This window comes from Pseudorasbora parva, chromosome 2, assembly GCF_024679245.1.
Source record: "Pseudorasbora parva isolate DD20220531a chromosome 2, ASM2467924v1, whole genome shotgun sequence".
NCBI lineage: Eukaryota > Metazoa > Chordata > Actinopteri > Cypriniformes > Gobionidae > Pseudorasbora > Pseudorasbora parva.
This window is the reverse complement of record NC_090173.1, coordinates 46,521,089-46,541,077: the sequence shown is the minus strand read 5'-3', so window position 1 is coordinate 46,541,077 and position 19,989 is coordinate 46,521,089. Positions and strand designations below refer to the sequence as shown.

At 42.1% G+C, this 19,989-nt stretch overlaps 1 protein-coding gene across 1 annotated transcript in view; it reads right to left on the bottom strand.

Moving 5' to 3' along the window:
• LOC137049057 (uncharacterized) overlaps positions 1 to 19,989 on the bottom strand; it is a 109,442-nt gene that overhangs the window by 53,341 nt on the left and 36,112 nt on the right. The window contains exons 10-11 of the mRNA XM_067427450.1: positions 9,552 to 9,974; positions 8,835 to 9,257 (exon numbers count right to left, since the gene is read on the bottom strand). Coding sequence (XP_067283551.1) covers positions 8,835 to 9,257; positions 9,552 to 9,974 — 846 coding nt within the window. The remainder of the gene's footprint in view (positions 1 to 8,834; positions 9,258 to 9,551; positions 9,975 to 19,989) is intronic.

Below are 19,989 nucleotides of genomic sequence, written 5' to 3'. Positions count from 1 at the left end.
GAGAGGGAACGAGTATTGCGTATGGGAAAAACTCCTTTTCTCGAGAATGTGAAGCAAAACTTTATTAATAAAGGTATCTATGTAAAGCGCAGTGCAGCTGCACGGCCATAGCCCGGCGCGAAGAGCGCTCTGATTGTCCGGGCCGCGGCAACTGCAGGAACCTATGGTGAGGCGGCTGAACCAATGGGGGAGCTCCAGAGAGACCGCCGAAAAGGGGGCTTATATTAGCATACAGGAGGCTATATAAGACCCTGATTCACCATAGGTGTCAGGTTTTAAAATCGACTGAAGCGAAACCTGAGAAGCACGAACACGGCATGGAACGTAATACTCGTTCCCTCTCGCTCAGGGAACCGGGGTTACGAAAGTAACCGAGTACGTTCCCTTTCGAGAGAGGTTCCTCGTATTGCATATGGGAACACAATGTAAAACGCCGTGTGTGCTGACTGACCCAAAATCCCCAACTGAATGAGGGAAAGTCAAAAAACCTTTAGAGAGACCGACACAGGCGGGCTTCATAAGGAGAGTGAAAGAACCGGAAGAGTCGGTTCGTTTGAACACCTGACCGGACATTGTCGGATCTATGGTAGAGTGTAAAGGTGCTATGAACGATTGAGTATAAGCAGAACGCAATAAGCAATCGTGTTGCCAGGGCTGCAGAAAAAGCCCTAGATGGAGAAAAGCACTGCTTGTAAAGCTGGGACCTCCAAATTGTAGAATCTGATAAAAGTGGGTGGAGAGGCCCAGCCTGCCGCCGCACAAATATCTTCCATGGAAGTGCCACATGACCAAGCCCAAGACGAGGCCATGCCTCTAGTAGAGTGGGCTTTAATGCCCTAGGTTCTAGACCTATATGCTAGTGGGATTGCATCCACTATCCAGTGTGAGAGTCTGTTTCATGACAGCACAAACTTAAGTGCGGCCACCGAAGCAATGAAGAGCTGATCCGACTGCCTGAAGGGGGCGGAGCGCTCTAGATACAATCTCAATGCTCTGACTGGGCAGAATAGGTTCGCGTCTTATTCTCTCTGAGACGCGTGAAAAGACCTGCATACTGAAGGGGTTGATAGCACTTTGAGTATAAAACCATGCCTCGGTTTGAGCACAACCTTGAAGTTGCTGGACCCAAACTCAATACAGGAAGGGCTCATGGAGAGTGCGTGTAAGCCACCCACTCGCTTAACCGAGGCCACAGCCAGCAGAAAAACGGTTTTGAGTGATACGTGCTTCAAGCTCGTGGTCTGAAGTGGTTAGGAGGGGGAACCCTTCACGGCTTCTAAAACCACGGCGAGGTCCCAAATAGGGACTGAGGAAGGGGCAAGGCGGGTTGAATCTCCTGGCCTCTTTAAGAAAACATACAATAAGATCACTTTTCCCTAGTGAATGTGCCGCGATCGGAGCGTGGTTAGCTGCTATGGCGGAGACATACTTTGAGCGTGGAGGGGGAACGACCCGCGTCCATTAGCTCTTGGAGAAAGCGAGCAGCTACGCCAGTTCGCATGAGTGTACGTCGATGTTTCGCGCAGCACACTGATTAGAAAACCACTGACCACTTCAAAGCAGAGCTGCCAGATAGCGGGGGCTCTAGCTTCTGAAATAGTGTTCATAACTTGTCAGAGAGGTTCCCGGATACCCGTTGATGGGCCATACGTGGAGGGCCCACAGCTCGGGACTGGGATGCCAGATCTTCCCTTTCGCCGGCGTAAGGAGATATTTCCTCAGCGGAATGGGCCATAGGGATGTGTCTGACAGCTGAATCAGTTCGGAGAACCATGTGCAGTTCTTCCAAAGTGGGGCTATTAAAAGCACAGGCTTGCAGCTGCATCGCGATCGGAGGGAGCATATAGAGGGAGTCTGGGCCAACATGGGCCAGGGCGTCCCTGCGTTTGCAAAAAAATATTGGGCAGCGTGTGCTGTGCGAGCTGAATCGTTTGCGGGTGAAGGGACCATCCCCCTGGGGGAATGGGTCCTCTGGATAACATGTCCGGACCCTGATTCAGAATACCTGGCACGTGAGCCGCCCTTAGGGAGCTCAGATTGTGCTCTGCCCATAAAAGGAGATGCTTAGCCATGCAGTGAAGAGAGTCTGATCTCGGCTGCCCTGGCGATTTTATGTACGTTACCAAGACGTGGTTCTTATGACGTAAGCCGCTCGTTGTGAATGTGCTGATAAGCCTGCCCCTCGAAGGCAAATCTCAAAAATGGCTGTAGGGGGGGGGCTATCGTAACGTGAAAGTATGCGTTTTTCAGATCTATTGAGAAAACCCAATCCCCGGGGCGAATGTGCGCGAGGATTTGTTTCACCGTCAGCATCTCGAAACGAGCGTGTCATAAGTGCTTTGTTCAGATGTCTGGAAAATGGGCCTGAGACCGCCATCCATTTTCGGGATGAGGAATTAGCGACAGTAAAAACCTGACTCGCTAGTGTCGGGTGCACTATTTCCACCGCTCTCTCCTTTAACAGTTTTAACACCTCAGCGAGAAGCGCGTGACTGCTTCTTGAGGGCTCGACCACGGCTTGAATCGCGGGGGTCTGCGAGCAAAACTGTAGCGAGAACCTCGTTTTATATGTTCAACACCCAATATTATATACCAGGAATGGCCTGCCAGGCCTGGGCTTGTGAAGCCAGGGGTTTAATTAGATTCAGGGGCGGGCCGCTTAGCAATAGGGGCCTGTTAACAAAATTGCTTGTGCTGTAACACTGCTTGTAACACTGTGGGGATACAGTTTACTCACATTTATATTGTGTGTGCGAGAGTGGGCTTTGTGAAAAGTGCTTGGGTTCAGGAGTGCAGACTGTAAAGTGGGCACATTTCCTACATAGAAAAGCTCTTTTGTGTGAAGTTGTAAACAATGTGCAGTGGCGCGCAACCTACGTAAAATACCCACGGTGCAAACCAGTGAGCGAGTCCACAGGGGTAAATGCACACAGCCATTAGTGTGCAGACGAGCGTGTTTAACATAGGCTAGTTGACTGCAATATTTAATCTCCAGTCACTTAACTTAAGGGAACTGGGAGAATGTAAGGAAGTGCGGGTGGTATGGGAGCCATTCCACAATGCCGTTATGCTATAGTCTAGACTGAAGCGCGTATGCAGACAAGCGTGTTTGACCACAGGCTAGTTGACTGCAATAAGGGTAGTTGACTTTACATGGTGTAATCCGGCCGCGGCGGGAATTATTTGTGATTTTGTGGGGCTGAATTAACAGCGCTTACGTAGGGGTGCACAATGTGTAGTGGACACTTTGTCTACAGTGTAAAAACCTTTCCGGCCGCCTGAATAAAGGGGACTGGAAGTGATAGAGTGAAAAAAGGCTTAGCTTGGCAGCCATATTCCGACGCCCTTATGCTCTGACAGTGAGCGCGTGCTATGACGTAAGTCGCGCTCTAGTCAGCAAATGCGCGCTGCGGAAGGGGTGCGCGCTACCATGACAAGGCAGCCATTACAACTTACTTGGCAGTAAGCGCACGCTGCAGCGAGAACGTTCTTGACATACCCAACAGCCCAAGCTCGCTCGTCTAACTTAATCTAGTATTCTCTGTCTGCGGCGCTTCTTAGCACGGCGAGAGCTTCAGCTCGAGTTAGTTTATTTACTCTAGTATTCTCTGTCCACGGCGATAGCGCGACTGAGCGAGAGAATTGGAAGAGTGAGGAAAAACTCTGTCCGCGGCGCTTCTAGCACGGCGAGAGCTTCAGTTCTAGTTAATTTATTTACCCTAGTATTCTCTGTCCGCGGCGATAGTGCGACTGAACGAGAGAATTGGAAGAGTGAGGAAAAACTCCGTCTGCGGCGCTTCTAGCACGGCGAGAGCTTCAGCTCGAGTTAGTTTATTCACTCTAGTATTCCCTGTCCGCGGCGATAGCGTGACGGAACGAGACAAGAGTAAGAGTGAGGGCAACTCTGCAGCAGCGGCGGAAGAGGAGCCGCGGCGGCGGCAGAGTGAAGAGAGCTTCGGCTTGAATTTGCTCATGTCCTCTAACATGAGTGGGGGAAGTTTGGTCTGATTGGTCAGTTTGAATGTCTCAGGGTTTCAGTCACATGGTCAAGGGATGCATAAAATAAGATTGCAACTTTTGCTCTGGGTCTCTTTTTCTCTGACGGTCTCTTTTTCTCTGGGTGTCTCTTCTAGGGGCCTTCTTTGGCTCTTCTCTTTGCCCTCTTCTCTTTGTCTCTCTATCTATCTCTCTCTATCTCTCTGGTAACCTTCTATACATGCTGGGTATGATTAATGGTATAAGTTTTATCATCTCATTCATCTATTTTGTAACTATTTTAAGTGTAACCATAACCAGATTTTGTCATTAAATTCTTTCAGTTATAAATTATTTGCTAACTAGTTTTGATTTGGTATTGACTTTGAAGTGCTACCTATTGCAAAACAATATAGTCACATTAAAGCAATGCTCTCTCACATATTTTGCTATTGTAACTGCGCTTATTTCCGTCATTGGTATAAGTTGCAGTGGGTGGTTATAGACAAGAAATGTACAGTTTTCTACCATCATGCTGATAACGTTTCTTTAGTCTTTCGGCAACCCTGCAGTCAGAACCACTGTAGGCGATCCACCCTGGCAATAGATCACTATTTTAAAGTGTTACCAAATGAATAAAGATGATTTACTGTAAAACACTGTTTAAATGACAAATCTGCTACAAATACAAATAAACATTAAAACAATTTTAATTGATAAGGCTGTTAGTGACTATCCAAAAGTTCAGGTACCTCAGCTGTGAGATGTAGGGCAGACACTGAAGGAAACTCTTCATTTCACTCTCTTCCTCTGAACATCCTCTCAGCTCTACTGGTTTCTTCACTGTTTGTAGTTTCAGCACTTCCAGGAGGACGGAGGTCTTTCTCTCTGAGAGATCTATGATCCAGACATCAGGTGACAGAAAAACTGACTGTAATGCTGGAGGGAAACTCCTGCCTGTTTGAGTCTCATAGTTCTTCAGATGTGAGCAAAGATCCAGCAGGAAATCACTCTGTTTAATTCTGTCAGTCCATTCAGAAGGAAAAGAGCTGTAGGTGCAGACTGATGTTAACAGTTTCAGCATCTGCTCTCCTGTCGGTGTCTCAGTCTCCGCTGCTTTAATGAAGAGTTGAACGACAAACTGGACTGCAAGACTGATATTCACAATTTCAAACCTGTTTCCAGATGAAAAATGAGTATAAACAGACATATCACACAACTCTGACAATGATAAACAGTCAAAAACACTGTATTTTTGTCTTTACATGCTACTTTAAGGGCGTTTTCACACCTGAAAGTCCGCACCAAGGTCCGAACCAAAGTTTGTGTTTGAACATTTGGTTCTTTTTGGTTTGCTTTCACATTGCAATTAACGCACCAAAGAACTTTACATGACGCACTGGCGTCCTGTCGTCATCATCTATGTGGGCTGCATCTGAACACTGATTGGTTTGTTGGCGGACGTGCGTCTGACGTCAGTGTGTTGTCAATTCAGCGGCTAACTTTGACAAGAATGAATGAACAGACGCATCGTTGCCAATACTGTTAATATTATGGCATTACTATCTGCAGCACCAACTATACTCGAGGCAAATTCACCAAATTAATATTATAATGTTATTTTTAAATTTCATCTAGGCTATATTGATTATGAAACGTGCACAGATGTGCAATATATGTCAAAGACATTGAGTCAGAAATAATTTTGACCACTTCATGAAGTTTTGTTTTGTAGAAAGCTTTGTATTTTGTATCTTAATTTTAATAAATGTTTCATCGTTTGCCTGAATTTAATAAATAAGCTTAAATAAATAATATAGCAAACCAGTGGCGCCACCAGGGGGTGGCCACGGCCACCCCTGGCCACCCCACTGGCCATGGCGTAGGTTTGGGGGGGACGCTAGGTACTAGTCCCAATCATTTAGCGGCGCTTTGCTGCCATAGCGACGTAGTCTCGAGAACATGCGCTGGAAACTTGCGCGGTTTTTTAAAAACATGTCGAGCTCGCGTCCACAGTTTGAACGCAAGAGGATTTCCAGATATAGGGCTGAATAGAAAAAAAAGGTATCATGTCTGTCCCATAGACCGTAAAAAAATATGGACGACTCGACATCATCTGTTTCCGCTTGCAGATTTGAAGCTTTTAGGCGGCCTTGCACGGCGCAGACATCTTGGGACCGAGTCTGCGCAGTAGCGATTTCGGGACCGGAGTTGCGCAGTAGAGCGCAGGAAGTAGAGCAGGAAGTACAGCTGCGATATCAAAAGCCCGCCCACACTCTCGCAGATGCAGAACAATTAATTATGTTGGTGTAAAATAAACAGTTATGGAAATGTAGAAATTAAAGCTAAAGCTCCAATCTGCTCCCAAAAATTTCGAAAAAAGTCAGTTAGTGCCTCAGTGACAACTTCACTCAGAGAAGCCGTCAGTCTCAGCTGTCAATCGTGACATCACGACCCCCGTTTTTACAGCATCAAATAACGAACTCAAACTAAACTTATTTTAAAAACGAACACTTGAAATGAAATCATCGTGATGATAACTGCCTGATAAGTGACAAGTGACATAAACTAACTTTGGGGAAAAAATATTTGAAGTGTAATTTTATTATTTAGTTTGCCTCGCGTCCATTAGAAAACACAGAGGGGCAGCTATACTGGGACCGGTCACCGGGGGGCGATCGAGGCGCGAAAGCTTCAGTAAATGAGAGGGAGACTGCAGGCTTGGTCTGTCCAGTAACTTAAGATGAACCTAAGACAAACTGCACCCTTTGCAGAGAAGCATTTCAGTGTCTCAGACTGTCTGACTTAAAGCATGCGATGACAGACACATCCGTGAACTAAAGGTAGGCCTATTGTTTTTTTAATAGATAATATAATATAATATTCCACACATTATCAGAGCTTGGCAGACTTACTTTTCTAGACATTAGAACAGTTAATTAATAGATTATAGCCTATTAATGTTATCAATTTTTCATTTAGCAGTTTGATATTTAAAAAATATTTAGATTAAAATGGGACAAATAATTACGTAATAATATAGTCATAATAGTAAATTAATAAAGAGGATTAAACATTTTTTGAATTTCAGAATTGTCAGTAAAGTGGTTACTGGTTCAGAAGGACTGCTTAAAGAGACAGTGCACCCAAAAATGAAAAATCTGTCATAATTTCCTCACCCTCAAGTTGTTCCAAACCTGTATGCATTTCTTTATGTAGAACACATATGAAGACACATTCCTACCATGGAAGTCAATGTTGCCCCCAAAGCAAACATTTGGTTACAAACGTTCTTCAAAATATATTCTTTTATGTTCAACAGAACGAAGAAACTCATACAGGTTTGGAACATCATGAGGGAGAGTAAATGATGACAGAAATTTCATTTTTGGGTGAACTATCCCTTTAAAGTACACCAATACAGGCTTCTAAAGAGTTCTTCAGAAATAAATAAAATAATCAAAAGTAAAATAATTTAAAATGTGTTCTGTTGCAAGTTTTGTTGCATTGATTCCATGTTTATTGTTGAGCTGCTGTCATTGTTTCATTGTCACTCTTTTGACTCTTTAATTGCCAAGTTCATAAATTATTTTCAAAAACGGATTCAAAACTGATTTGGAAAAAAATACATACACACAAAATAACTTATTTTCAATATAAAAAGTGATTGTGGACTAGATATTTTTTGACCTTTTATCACAGTCTTGGACATGTCAAAGATTAGTAACAACACTGGCATCTCTGATGCATTGTTAGTTTGTGTGCAGCATCAGATTTACATTTTTTTTAATCCCTCATTTATATGCAGTTATTATACTCTATTCAAATGCCAGACACTAAGCTTCTTCTTTTTTTCTTAAAATATTTTTTAGTAAAAGACAACGGGGAATTATGTGTCAATCAATCAATCAATCAACTTTATTTATATAGCGCTTTTACAATCACGATTGTGTCAAAGCAGCTTCACAGTGTCAAACAGGATAATATTGCGACAAAATTAGATTTGGCTGTATAGTCGTACTGGAGAAAACAGTGATGTTATCAGCTTATTTGAATTTATCATATAGCAACAATGTTGGCAGATCAGTATTATAGTTTATAGAACGTGTCGTGACGTGCTACAGGACGGTTTACTACACCAGTAGAATAAAATTCTGAAATTATGGTTTCTAGTTTTGGTGTGCCACCCCAGGATTTTAAGTGGCCCCATCTGGCCACCCCTATGAAAAATTTCTGGAGGTGCCACTGTAGCAGACATCCCGTGATGGAGTGATCATTTACGTTGCACATGAACTGGAGCGGTCAAGCAGAGCACGCTGTTCACGCGAGCTGACATGACTACACAAGCGGTTATGTTTAAAATGCTGCGCGCTCCATCACTGCATGTGCTGTGAGTTTAATCTGTGTTTTTTCACTAATCCTACACCAGAACTTCCTGTAAATGGTCTGAAAGTCCGAACTATACAGAAAATGCTTTCACACAAGAAACAAACCGAACCTTTGTTCTGTTTGGTCCGGACCGAGACTACCCTTTTTCGTCGGACCAAATTTCGTCTGTTTGGTCCGGACCATGGTCCGAGGGAGGTTTCACACCTGTAATTTTGGTTCGTACCAAACTCAAAAGTCCGAAAATCCAGACCAAACAAGGTAGGTGTGAAAGCACCCTAAGTCTTCTTTATTATAAACACAACAGATGAAGTGAATTAAAGGAAACAATAAAGACAATTTACTTAAAAACTAATAAATGTACAAAATAAAGAAGATTTAAATGACAAAATCTGCTACATATACAAATCTAAAATACATTAAAACAATTTTAATTGATAAGGCTGTAAGTGACTATCCAAAAGTTCAGGTACCTCAGCTGTGAGATGTAGGGCAGACACTGAAGGAAACTCTTCATTTCACTCTCTTCCTCTGAACATCCTCTCAGCTTTACTGGTTTCTTCACTGTTTGTAGTTTCAGCACTTCCAGGAGGACGGAGGTCTTTCTCTGTGAGAGATCTATGATCCAGACATCAGGTAACTGGAAAACTGACTGTAATGCTGGAAGGAAACTCCTGCCTGTTTGAGTCTCATAGTTCTTCAGATGTGAGCAAAGATCCAGCAGGAAATCACTCTGTTTAATTCTGTCAGTCCATTCAGAAGGAAAAGAGCTGTAGGTGCAGACTGATGTTAACAGTTTCAGCATCTGCTCTCCTGTCGGTGTCTCAGTCTCCGCTGCTTTAATGAAGAGTCGAACAACAAACTGGACTGCAAGACTGATATTCACATTTTCAAACCTGTTTCCAGATGAAAAATGAGTATAAACAGACATATCACACAACTCTGACAATGATAAACAGTCAAAAACACTGTATTTGTGTCTTTACATGCTACTTTAAGTCTTCTTTGTTATAAACACAACAGATGAAGTGATTTAAAGGAAACAATAAAGACAATTTACTTAAAAATTAATAAATGTACAAAATAAAGAAGATTTAAATGACAAAAATCTGCTACATATACAAATCTAAAATACAATAAAACAATTTTAATTGATAAGGCTGTAAGTGACTATCCAAAAGTTCAGGTACCTCAGCTGTGAGATGTAGGGCAGACACTGAAGGAAACTCTTCATTTGACTCTCTTCCTCTGAACATCCTCTCAGCTCTACTGGTTTCTTCTCTGTTTGTAGTTTCAGCACTTCCAGGAGGACGGAGGTCTTTCTCTCTGAGAGATCTATGATCCAGACATCAGGTGACTGGAAAACTGACTGTAATGCTGGAGGGAAACTCCTGCCTGTTTGAGTCTCATAGTTCTTCAGATGTGAGCAAAGATCCAGCAGGAAAACACTCTGTTTAATTCTATCAGTCCATTCAGAAGGAAAAGAGCTGTAGGTGCAGACTGATGTTAACAGTTTCAGCATCTGCTCTCCTGTCGGTGTCTCAGTCTCCGCTGCTTTAATGAAGAGTCGAACGACAAACTGGACTGCAAGACTGATATTCACATTTTCAAACCTGTTTCCGCATGAAAAATGAGTATAAACAGACATATCACACAACTCTGACAATGATAAACAGTCAAAAACACTGTATTTGTGTCTTTACATGCTACTTTAAGTCTGCTTTGTTATAAACACAACTGATGAAGTGAAAGGAAAGAATGGTAACACTTTAGAATACTGATCTATCATTAATGAATAACTACACAGGAACAAATGAGTAATGCAACTATTATTCTAACTCTTATTTAATTCCAGCCATGGCCGTAGACAGCTATGAGGTCACGAGGTCTGGACCTCAGTATTTTCCTGAGATGAATATAATAAATGTTGTGAAATAAATGCCTAATATAGTATTAACACTACTTTATTGTTGAAAGTATAAAGCACAGCACAAAGAACTTCTCATCGGAGCTGCCTCAGCGGTTTATCAAACCATCAAAATATTACACTTGAGATGACCAATCAAATCAATCAAAGTAGGCGGGCTTTATCTTCACAGAAGATGCTTAGCGTGAATTTCAGCTCAACACTTCTGTAAACGGACTTAAAGTGTGAGTGCACGTATAGCTAAACTTAACATTTCATATTTGACAGCTATTTTAGAATATAAATGTTTAACCGACAAAAATAATAAGGTCAACTGATAAAAATGTCTAATTTTGCCATTTTTTAAATTAAAAATAGGCTTATAATATAATATGATTCATGTAACTAATGTAATTTGTTCTAATGTAGCACATATTTTGTCAATGTGAGGGGAAAAGAAATATTAATGAACCTGATTTCATCAGATTAGGTAGAATGTGTAGGGGAGAGCGGGGCACAACCTAACACTTTTTGACTTTCTCAGTTTGTGTAAATCCACTTGGGGTTCAGAGTATTATTTTTACCCCACATTACTCAGTTCACATGTCTAGTACAATTAAGTGGTTTTGTTTCATTAATACAGTGTATGCTTTTTCTTGATTTACCCTGAAAGAATGGAAGTGAAATGTGACAACATGCCCCATAGGTGAGGTACAGTGTAACATGAGCATATGAAAGATTCAAATGTTATCTGATATAATAGAAAAAAAAATACTTTGTCGATAAAAATTCAAATAAAATAAAAAAAAAACGCATTTTTTGAGTTTGACAATAAACACATTGTAAAATACAGAAATACAACTATAAAACATAGTTCAAATTAACATAATTAATACTTTCTGAACATCTCTCTCTGCATTTGTTCATCCTTTTCTTATGGTTTCTCAATTCATAAAAGTATAGAATATCATTTTTTATAATTTTTTGGGGGCTTTCAAACATCTTAAAAATGCACATATGTAGATCAGAAAAATAAAACATTTCTCAGGGGACTATTCCCCTGAACCCCCCACCCCAACTACCTCAGATTTGAGACCTCACTGACTTTAAAACCCCTGGCTCTGATTCCAGCTGGTGTTCCTCAGCGGGATTTCTATCCCCTCTGCTTTTTGTCATCTGCATTAACAGCTTGGATCCACATCTGCCTCCTTCAGTAATTCCAGTGAAATATGCTGATGATCTAACAATCACTGAGCTTCTAATGGGATCTCTTCCTGGGCTAACCCAGAAGGCCTTGTATTCAGTGTCGGAATGGGGAGAGGGATTTACATTGGCAATGAATGGAACTAAGACAGTGGTCATGGTCATCAGTGCTAGGAATGAGGAAAATATTCCCTGTCCTTCTTCCCCTGTTATTTCAGGACATGTAATTAGTAGAGTTTCCACCTTTAAACTGCTTGAAGTTCATATCTCTTCCAATCTGTCATGGGACGCCCACATTAAGTCCACGATTATGAAAGTACGTCCTAGAAAGCGTCGACAATACATTTTGGTCCAAAAATAACAAAAAATACGACTTTATTCAGCATTGTCTTCTCATCCGTGTTCCTCAAATAAAGAATCAAACAGTCATGATTCATGATTTGGATTGCGTGTCAAACTGGCAAACTGCTGAAATCATGGGACATTGGAGATATGAATCACGAATCAATCTGCTGATTCGCAACCGTTTGATTCTTTATTTGAGGTTTGAAAACAAACGCGGAAGAGAAGACAATGCTGAATAAAGTCGTATTTTTTGTTATTTTTGGACCAAAATGTATTATCGACGCTTCAAAAGAGTCTAACTAACCACATATGGACTACTTTGATGATGTTTTCATTACCTTCTGGACGTGGACAGCAATTGGGTATACACTTACATTCAAAGGACAGAAAGGCCTCTGACTAAATCTAAAATATCTTAAACTGTGTTCCGAAGATGAACAGAGGTCTTACGGGTGTGGAACGACATTGGGGGAGTCATTAATAAAAGAAATTTCATTTTTGGGTGAACTAATTCTTTAAGTCCATGATTATGAAAGTATGTGCTATTTTCTACACTGGTTTTGAGGCTCTCTTTTGAACGCTGGGTTTTGATGGGCGTGACGCACTGGAGACTAGGAAGTAAACGCCCACAGCTAGGATTGGATAAGACTTGAATATTTAATGAGCTTCAGCTCGGCTGTCAGTTCATTCACATGAAGGAAGGATTGATTTGAAAGCGGCAACCGTAATGATTCTCTTGCAGAGCTCGTAAACGTCTTTATCAAACAAACACAAAGCTATTTCTCATCCACCTGCGACTGATTGGAATATTATTTCTTTATTACATGGCCCGCACGATCTGTGGATATAAACGCAAGCGCACACACACACACACACACACACACACACACACACGTGCGCCCTGATCAAGAAAGGAATTTCTGCCGACGGGTGTATGTTTTGGTAGCCTGTCTAGAAAACACACAGCACTGGGACTAATATTACTTTTAAAAAAGACGTTTTACTCACATAAATTTGTTGCACAATTACTGTCGGATCCAATATAGAATGCACAACATTGTGTCTACAAATCCAGCGTGACAGGACACTTGTTTAAAAAATGATTCTGCAGTGAAATGAAGTGAACGCGCGTATGTTCTTCCCCACGTGAGCTAGAACGTCATGGAAGGAAGGAAGCGTATGCAGCGACTGTGTTCTTCCACAATATCTTGCGATCTTCTTCGACATGTTTATCGCTGCTGGCTAGCATGATCCGATGAGTCGATGGGCGGGGCTACTGAACTACACATGCTTATTATTCTGTTTTGGCGGTGTTTCACCACTAGATGACGTCAGGTTGAAGCACACGATAGAGGTGTGCGATACCGCTAGATTTGGTATCGATCCGATACCAAGTAAATACAGGGCCAGTATGGCCGATACCGATACCAATACAGATACTTTTTAATAATTAAGGTGGATGCGTCTTCAACCTAAATCTAAATGAATTTTCATGACTTTTAATTTGTTTTGTGATTTGCATTTTGGGTTATTAATCAGTACTACATAAGCTTTTGTTCAGAAACAACTTTTGGTTACTTCTGTTTTATTTAAATAAACAAAGTTACAAAATGATTACTTCACAAATATAAAAAATGTAAAAACAAATTCTCTTTTCAAGTAGCATGTTAACAAAAAATGTTTCTCCTCTTTAGTGCACTTCTTTTCAGGATTTTTTTCTTAAATAAACAAAGTTTTACTTCACAATAAATATAAAAAATGTAAAACAAATTCTCCTTGCAATACGATATAATGCTGAAAATTAAAATGCACGGCTGAGCGGCGCGCGCGCCTGACTGCTGGTGGTAGCGCTAGTGGTGAGTCACGTGACGGTACAAAACAGGCAACCGGAGAGGGGGAGGAGACATAGATAGTAAAAGAAATGGACGGAGCGATCCCATTGCCTTCTACGGCGTTAAGTGATGTCAGTATAGGAGCACTCACTTCCTGATGGCTGAGCGAACTGCGCAGGCTCAGACTGAGCTTGACGACGTAGATGTGACGTGAGCCTCCTGTCTGACAGCTGTAAGTCTTCTAGTAGTTGTGGAAAGTGAAAGCTGAATCACGTTGTTTAAATATTTTCTCCCGTTGCTTTTGGCTCACTATGGGCTTCTCTCCATTCTTCTCCCTTGACTTTATCAGACTTTATGTCTCCACGTCCCCCCGACTGTCTCATAGACAGTAGAAGATTGCCTGCGAGCGTCTCCTCAGGTCTATACGGTAATTTCTCAACTGTGCGACAGAGTCGCGTTGGTTATGACGCAATAATAGTTAGCCTATTTTTACAAAAACAGCTTCTACGGGGTGATAGTGTAAGATACAAGGTAACGGAGCCTTTTATGCATTGCCGTGTTTCTTTAGAAATAAAAAATGGACAAATGGAGTCTTTAAACGACTCAGATGTAAAGTTATTCACTGTCAAAGTGACTCAAAAATGAATGGGAGTCAATGGGATGCTAACAGCAGGTGATGGCTTGGTTAGCAATGGCAGCCCCTAGGGGTGGAACGCTTTCCGAGCGCTAGATTACCCCCTTGGGAGGAGAGCAGTGTCGAGCACGAGCAGCCCTCTCTTGAGAGCTTCCTCTGCTCTGTGACAGCAGCAGCATTTTGACAAACACGGCCAGGTCGCAAAACGAGAGAAACTGAAACTTAAGTATCGATATTTTCACGTTGGTATCGATCAATACCGATACCAACGTTGGTATCGATATTATCGATATTAGTATCGATCTGCCCACCTCTAGCACACGATAGTTTTCTGGGACTGGTGTTTATAAAAGTTTTTCTTTGACTAACAAGTAAGTTTTCAGCTCTAAAACTTACAGGATATTCTAATATTATCATGACCTTTTATATATCAAAAGCTCAGGGGAAAGTTGATTTCTCAATTCATCACACCCTTTAACAAAATTATATTTGACTTTTATACGGCCAGTTCTGGAGTATAGCCCAGTATGGGGTGGACTACCTAAAGGTCTCTCTGCTTTAAAGATCTTAAACTTTATTTTATCCCACATGCTCTTAAATTGGTTTACAAATAACTCTTTAGGTGTTTGATTGTATGAAGTCCATTTCTGTTTTGTTTTTTTGTGTATTTGTGCTGTACTATCTCACAGAATTTAATGATAATATTGTGTCAGAATTATGTGATTTTATTTGATTTTTAGCTTGTTTTAAACCATGTATATAATGGTTGTTTCTGATCATGTGTTATGTTTGACACATTTCAGGGTTTTGTGCTGCAATATCCTGCCTTTTCAAACCTAGGACTGTAATGTAACTCTGAAACTCTGATTAACAAATTAGTAAGTAATATTAGTAAGTAGGGGTGTGCCGGTTTCAGAATTGGTGATGACGGTTATGATGTGAGTCAAATGTGACGGTTCGTAACATAACCGTCAGGGGGTGGGGTGGCGGGGCGGAGGGATGGGGGGAACTAGTTTGAATAAAAAATGCATTAACAGTCTGACAGCCATAAACAGGACTCAAACAGTATGGAAAAATAAACTGTTAGAAACAGCAGGTTATCAACTTAATCGATATGAAGAGCCACTATGCAATCATCACAGCTTTCAGTTTGCTGTCTACTGCATCAGATGCGACGCCTAGTGATGGGGAGTCGACTCCAAAAGAGTCGATTCCTCGACTCTGAATAGCCGTAGAGTCAGGGTCGACTCCAGTACAGGAATCGACTCTCGGTGTCGACTCTGTTGCTGTGTCCGAAATCGCTCTATTTTACTGAATCTCTCATCTAAAGTGCATGGAAGTTGAGTGCACTATAAGCAAGGAGTGAGTGAAATGAAGCGAGCCGCGAGGTAATACACTGACATCGTGTACACCGCGTCAGAGAGCTGTTGCAGAAACTTTGTCACACATTTATTTGAGTGCTTACTTTAGAAATAAACACACAGTGACTTTAGTTTGTAATTATAGGCTTCCTCCATGCTAGCTTTAGTTTAATTGATGGTAGGCTATTTATTATTGCAATAAATATAGATTTGGTTTCCCATGGTAACCATGTGTTTATTAAACTAACCATAAATCATAAAAAAATCAAGAAGAAACGCATCAATAGTGTGCATTATTTTATGCATATTATCTTTAACTCACCTTTTAAGACAATGATCATATGCGTTTAGCGCCATCACTCGACAACATCTTTTTTCGTGACTTTTCCTAGGTTATGTAGAATACAGAACTGTTGATAACAATGAAAGTCATCGCTAAATTGGACTAATTTGGATGGCCAGCTGAAAGTGTGTGGTTTTAATAAGAGGATTTTAGGACTTTGTGTTGGGAGGAAATAATTTAAGTGTGTAACAACAGCAATTTTGTCTGATTTTTTAAATAACCCTGTATTGATGTAAAGTAAATGGAGTCGAGGAGTCGATTCCATAGACTCCCATAGTGGGAGTCGGGAATCGGAGTCGACTCCAAAAAACCTGGAATCGAACACCCCTACGATGCCGTCATCTCCAGCAGCTGGAATTTGTTTACGGATGCCGTAGCAACTCTCAACGGCCACCAGGACTTATACGGTTTTATAAAAGCTATTTATTTGTTGTAACTTTTATACATCTAAAACCTTTTTTGGTACGGATTTTTACGGTTTTTCTCCTAATTTCAAAGACTTTTACTCACCCCTGCTATCTCTTCTAACATCGGCTGTTTGCTGGAATTGCTGGGAGTTGCATACACTCCTCTGCTATGGTATGGACCATCATCTCGCTGTGCCTGACAGTGTTCCAGCTCTGTGTTTCTATAATGCATAGCGCTAGTCAAAACCTTTCAGCGGCTGTCATGAAGCTTAAATATTCCATCCCACAGCTGCTAAATTTCAACGACCGCACATTTCCTGCGTGCATCGCGGTCATTAAGGAACTTGGACTTCTGCGCAGACCGCGTTACATCCAAGGAGGCTCTCGTCGCGGGCTAGTTAATCATCAGCCTGAAAATTGTGCATCAGCCATACCATCCATCTGGACCTCCGTCGCACATCTGCCGCGTCATCACAACAGTTTTGCTCTCCGTTTTGGTAACACGGGAATCACCGCGAGATCTCATCAATCTAAACTGGATTGCACGGGAAACACCGCGAGATCTTTTAGCACAGCGCATGACAGAAAACGTGGAGTGGATTTTAGTGTTTTACGGCCAATAACGAGATTCACCACCCCATCAATGCTCAAAATAGAACTTTTTAATGCACAATCCCTCACAAATAAGTCATCTTTCATCCAAGACCACATCATTGATAAGAGATTAGACCTTATGTGCTTAATGGAAACATGGCATCAGCCTGCAGTTTACGCAGCACTTAATGATGCCTGTCCTCCTGGTTACAGCTACCTGGAGAAAGCCCGCTACACTGGTCGTGGTGGTGGCTTAGCTGTAATTCATAGACAATCATTGGAGCTGTCTTTTCTCCCTCTGCCCACAGTGTCATCATTTGAATACCTTGCTTTTAAATGTAAACCCACCTTTTTCTTTGACAATACTGCTTATTTATCGGCCCCCAAAAACAAATTCAGTTTTTATCTCTGAGATGCATGACTTTCTCACAACACTCTGCTCTACTTCTGCTAACATTTTAATATTAGGAGATTTTAATATTCATGTAGATACCTCCTCCTGCCACCTGGCAGCTGAGTTTCTGCAATTATTGGACTGCCTCAATCTCCAACAGCATGTGGATGGACCCACTCATTCTAGGGGGCACACTCTGGACTTGGTCATTTCCAACTCTCCTCATATTAGAAACCTCTTGGTGTATGATCTGGGTGTGTCTGACCACCAGGCCATCTCATTGGAACTGCCACGCCCCTCTTCCCTTTCCAAAGATTCCTGTCAAATTTGCTTCAGGAACCTGAAAAAGATTAACCAAGACTCTTTAACTACAGACCTTCAGCAATTCTCCTCTGTTGATCTCTCCTCAGTCTCTGAGTCGGTTGACTTCTACAACAAGTCTCTGAGCAGCCTTCTAGATCTTCACGCACCTGTCATAACTAGAATGGACACCTTGCGCTCAGCACCCTGGTACACCAGCGAACTGCGGAAGATGAAGACGGTTGGGCGCGTACTTGAGAGGCGTCTCAAGCTCTCAGGACTCACTGTTCATAGGCAAGCCTATAGAGATCATCAGAAGGCCTACGCAAGGTCCTTGAGAGATGCTCAGTCACACTTCTACTCTTGCATCATCAACAATAACCCTGGAAACTCCAAGAAGCTTTTCTCCACTATAAATCACATCCTCAAACCGCAAACTCACTCTTTTTCAGAAGCCACAGAAGAGAGGTGCAATAAGTTCATGACCTTTTTTAGGAACAAAGTAGACAACATCCACTTGCTTCTATCTAGCCCCTCCGCTCTGCCTGTCCCGTCTGTTGATCCACAGCCAGGGACCTTCCAACATCTCTGCTGCTTCTCCATCATCACACAGCTTGAGGTTGAGGACATCATCAGAAAAATGAAACCATCCACCTGTGCACTGGATCCTTTTCCTACAGCCTTGGTAAAATCTAACCTCAGTGTCTTAAGTCCATTTATTACCAAGATTATTAATAATTCCCTCCAGACTGGCCTTGTTCCTTCATCTCTAAAAACTGCTATCATCAGACCACTTCTAAAAAAACCTACTTTAGACCCAGATGTTAATGACAACTACAGGCCCATCTCCAACCTCCCATACCTCTCTAAGGTGCTGGAAAAAGTTGTTGCTGCACAGCTTCAGGTCCATTTGGAGCATAACCATCTTTATGAGAAATTTCAGTCTGGTTTCCGCTCAGGACACAGCACAGAAACAGCTTTGGTCAGGGTCACAAACGATCTATTGATGGCGGCAGATGCTGGTTCCCCATCCCTTCTCATCCTCCTGGACTTAACTGCAGCTTTCGATACAGTTGACCATAACATCCTCCTTCACCGTTTACATTCCACCATTGGTCTCTCTGACTCGGTCCACAACTGGTTTTCTTTTTATCTCACTGGGAGAACTGAATATGTTGCGTTAGGAGAAGCTACATCCCTGTCACACAATGTCACCTGCGGTGTCCCTCAAGGCTCTGTGCTCGGACCCACCCTGTTCATACTCTACATACTCCCCCTTGGCCGTCTCATCAACCGGCATGGGATTTCTTTTCACTGCTATGCTGATGACACTCAACTTTACTTTAGGACAAGTTCATCTCCCTCTGCTGACCTCACACCATCCACTTTGATCACTTGCCTGGATGAGATAAAGGCGTGGATGAAGCAAAACTTTCTGCAGCTAAACAGCTCCAAGACTGAAGCTATCCTAGTCGGCACTCCACTTCAGGTCCAGAAGTCCGTTATCACCAGCATTGCTTTCTCTGATCAGGTCATTCCACTTTCCACTTCAGTCACCAATCTGGGGGTCAGAATGGAATCATAGCTTACTTTTGAAGCGCACATCAAACACCTGTGTAAGACCTCCTTCTTCCACCTCAGAAACATTGCCAAACTTCGTCCCATTCTATCACTGGCTGATGCGGAGAAGCTTGTCCACGCCTTTATCTCCTCCAGGCTGGACTACTGCAATGCGCTCCTTATTGGCATCCCTAGCAAAAATCTCCAGAGGCTGCAGTGTATTCAGAACAGCGCTGCTAGGATCCTCATGAGGGTACGCAAATACGACCACATCACCCCCATTCTAAAATCACTCCACTGGCTTCCTGTGTCGTTCAGGATCGAGTACAAGATTTCTCTCCTTACCCACCAGTGCATCCATGGTGATGCTCCCTCCTATCTTAAGGAACTCCTCACCACACAAACAGCCACTCGTAACCTCCGCTCTGTTTCGCTGTATCGCCTTAAAACTCCCACAGCCAATCTCCGTACTATGGGAGATCGGGCCTTCTGCTCTGCAACCCCCAGTCTGTGGAACGCTCTCCCTGACCACCTGCGGACTCCACAGACTATAGATGCTTTTAAGCGTGGTCTTAAAACCCACCTTTTTAGCAGAGCTTTTAATTGACTTGTTACTTCTTTATTTTATTTTATTTTATTTTTCAGTTTTATTTATTTTATTTTATTAATTTACTTATTTATTTATTGTTGTTGATTGTTTTGTTTTTTTAATTCTGTAGCACTTTGAGATTTTGTTTTATATAAAGTGC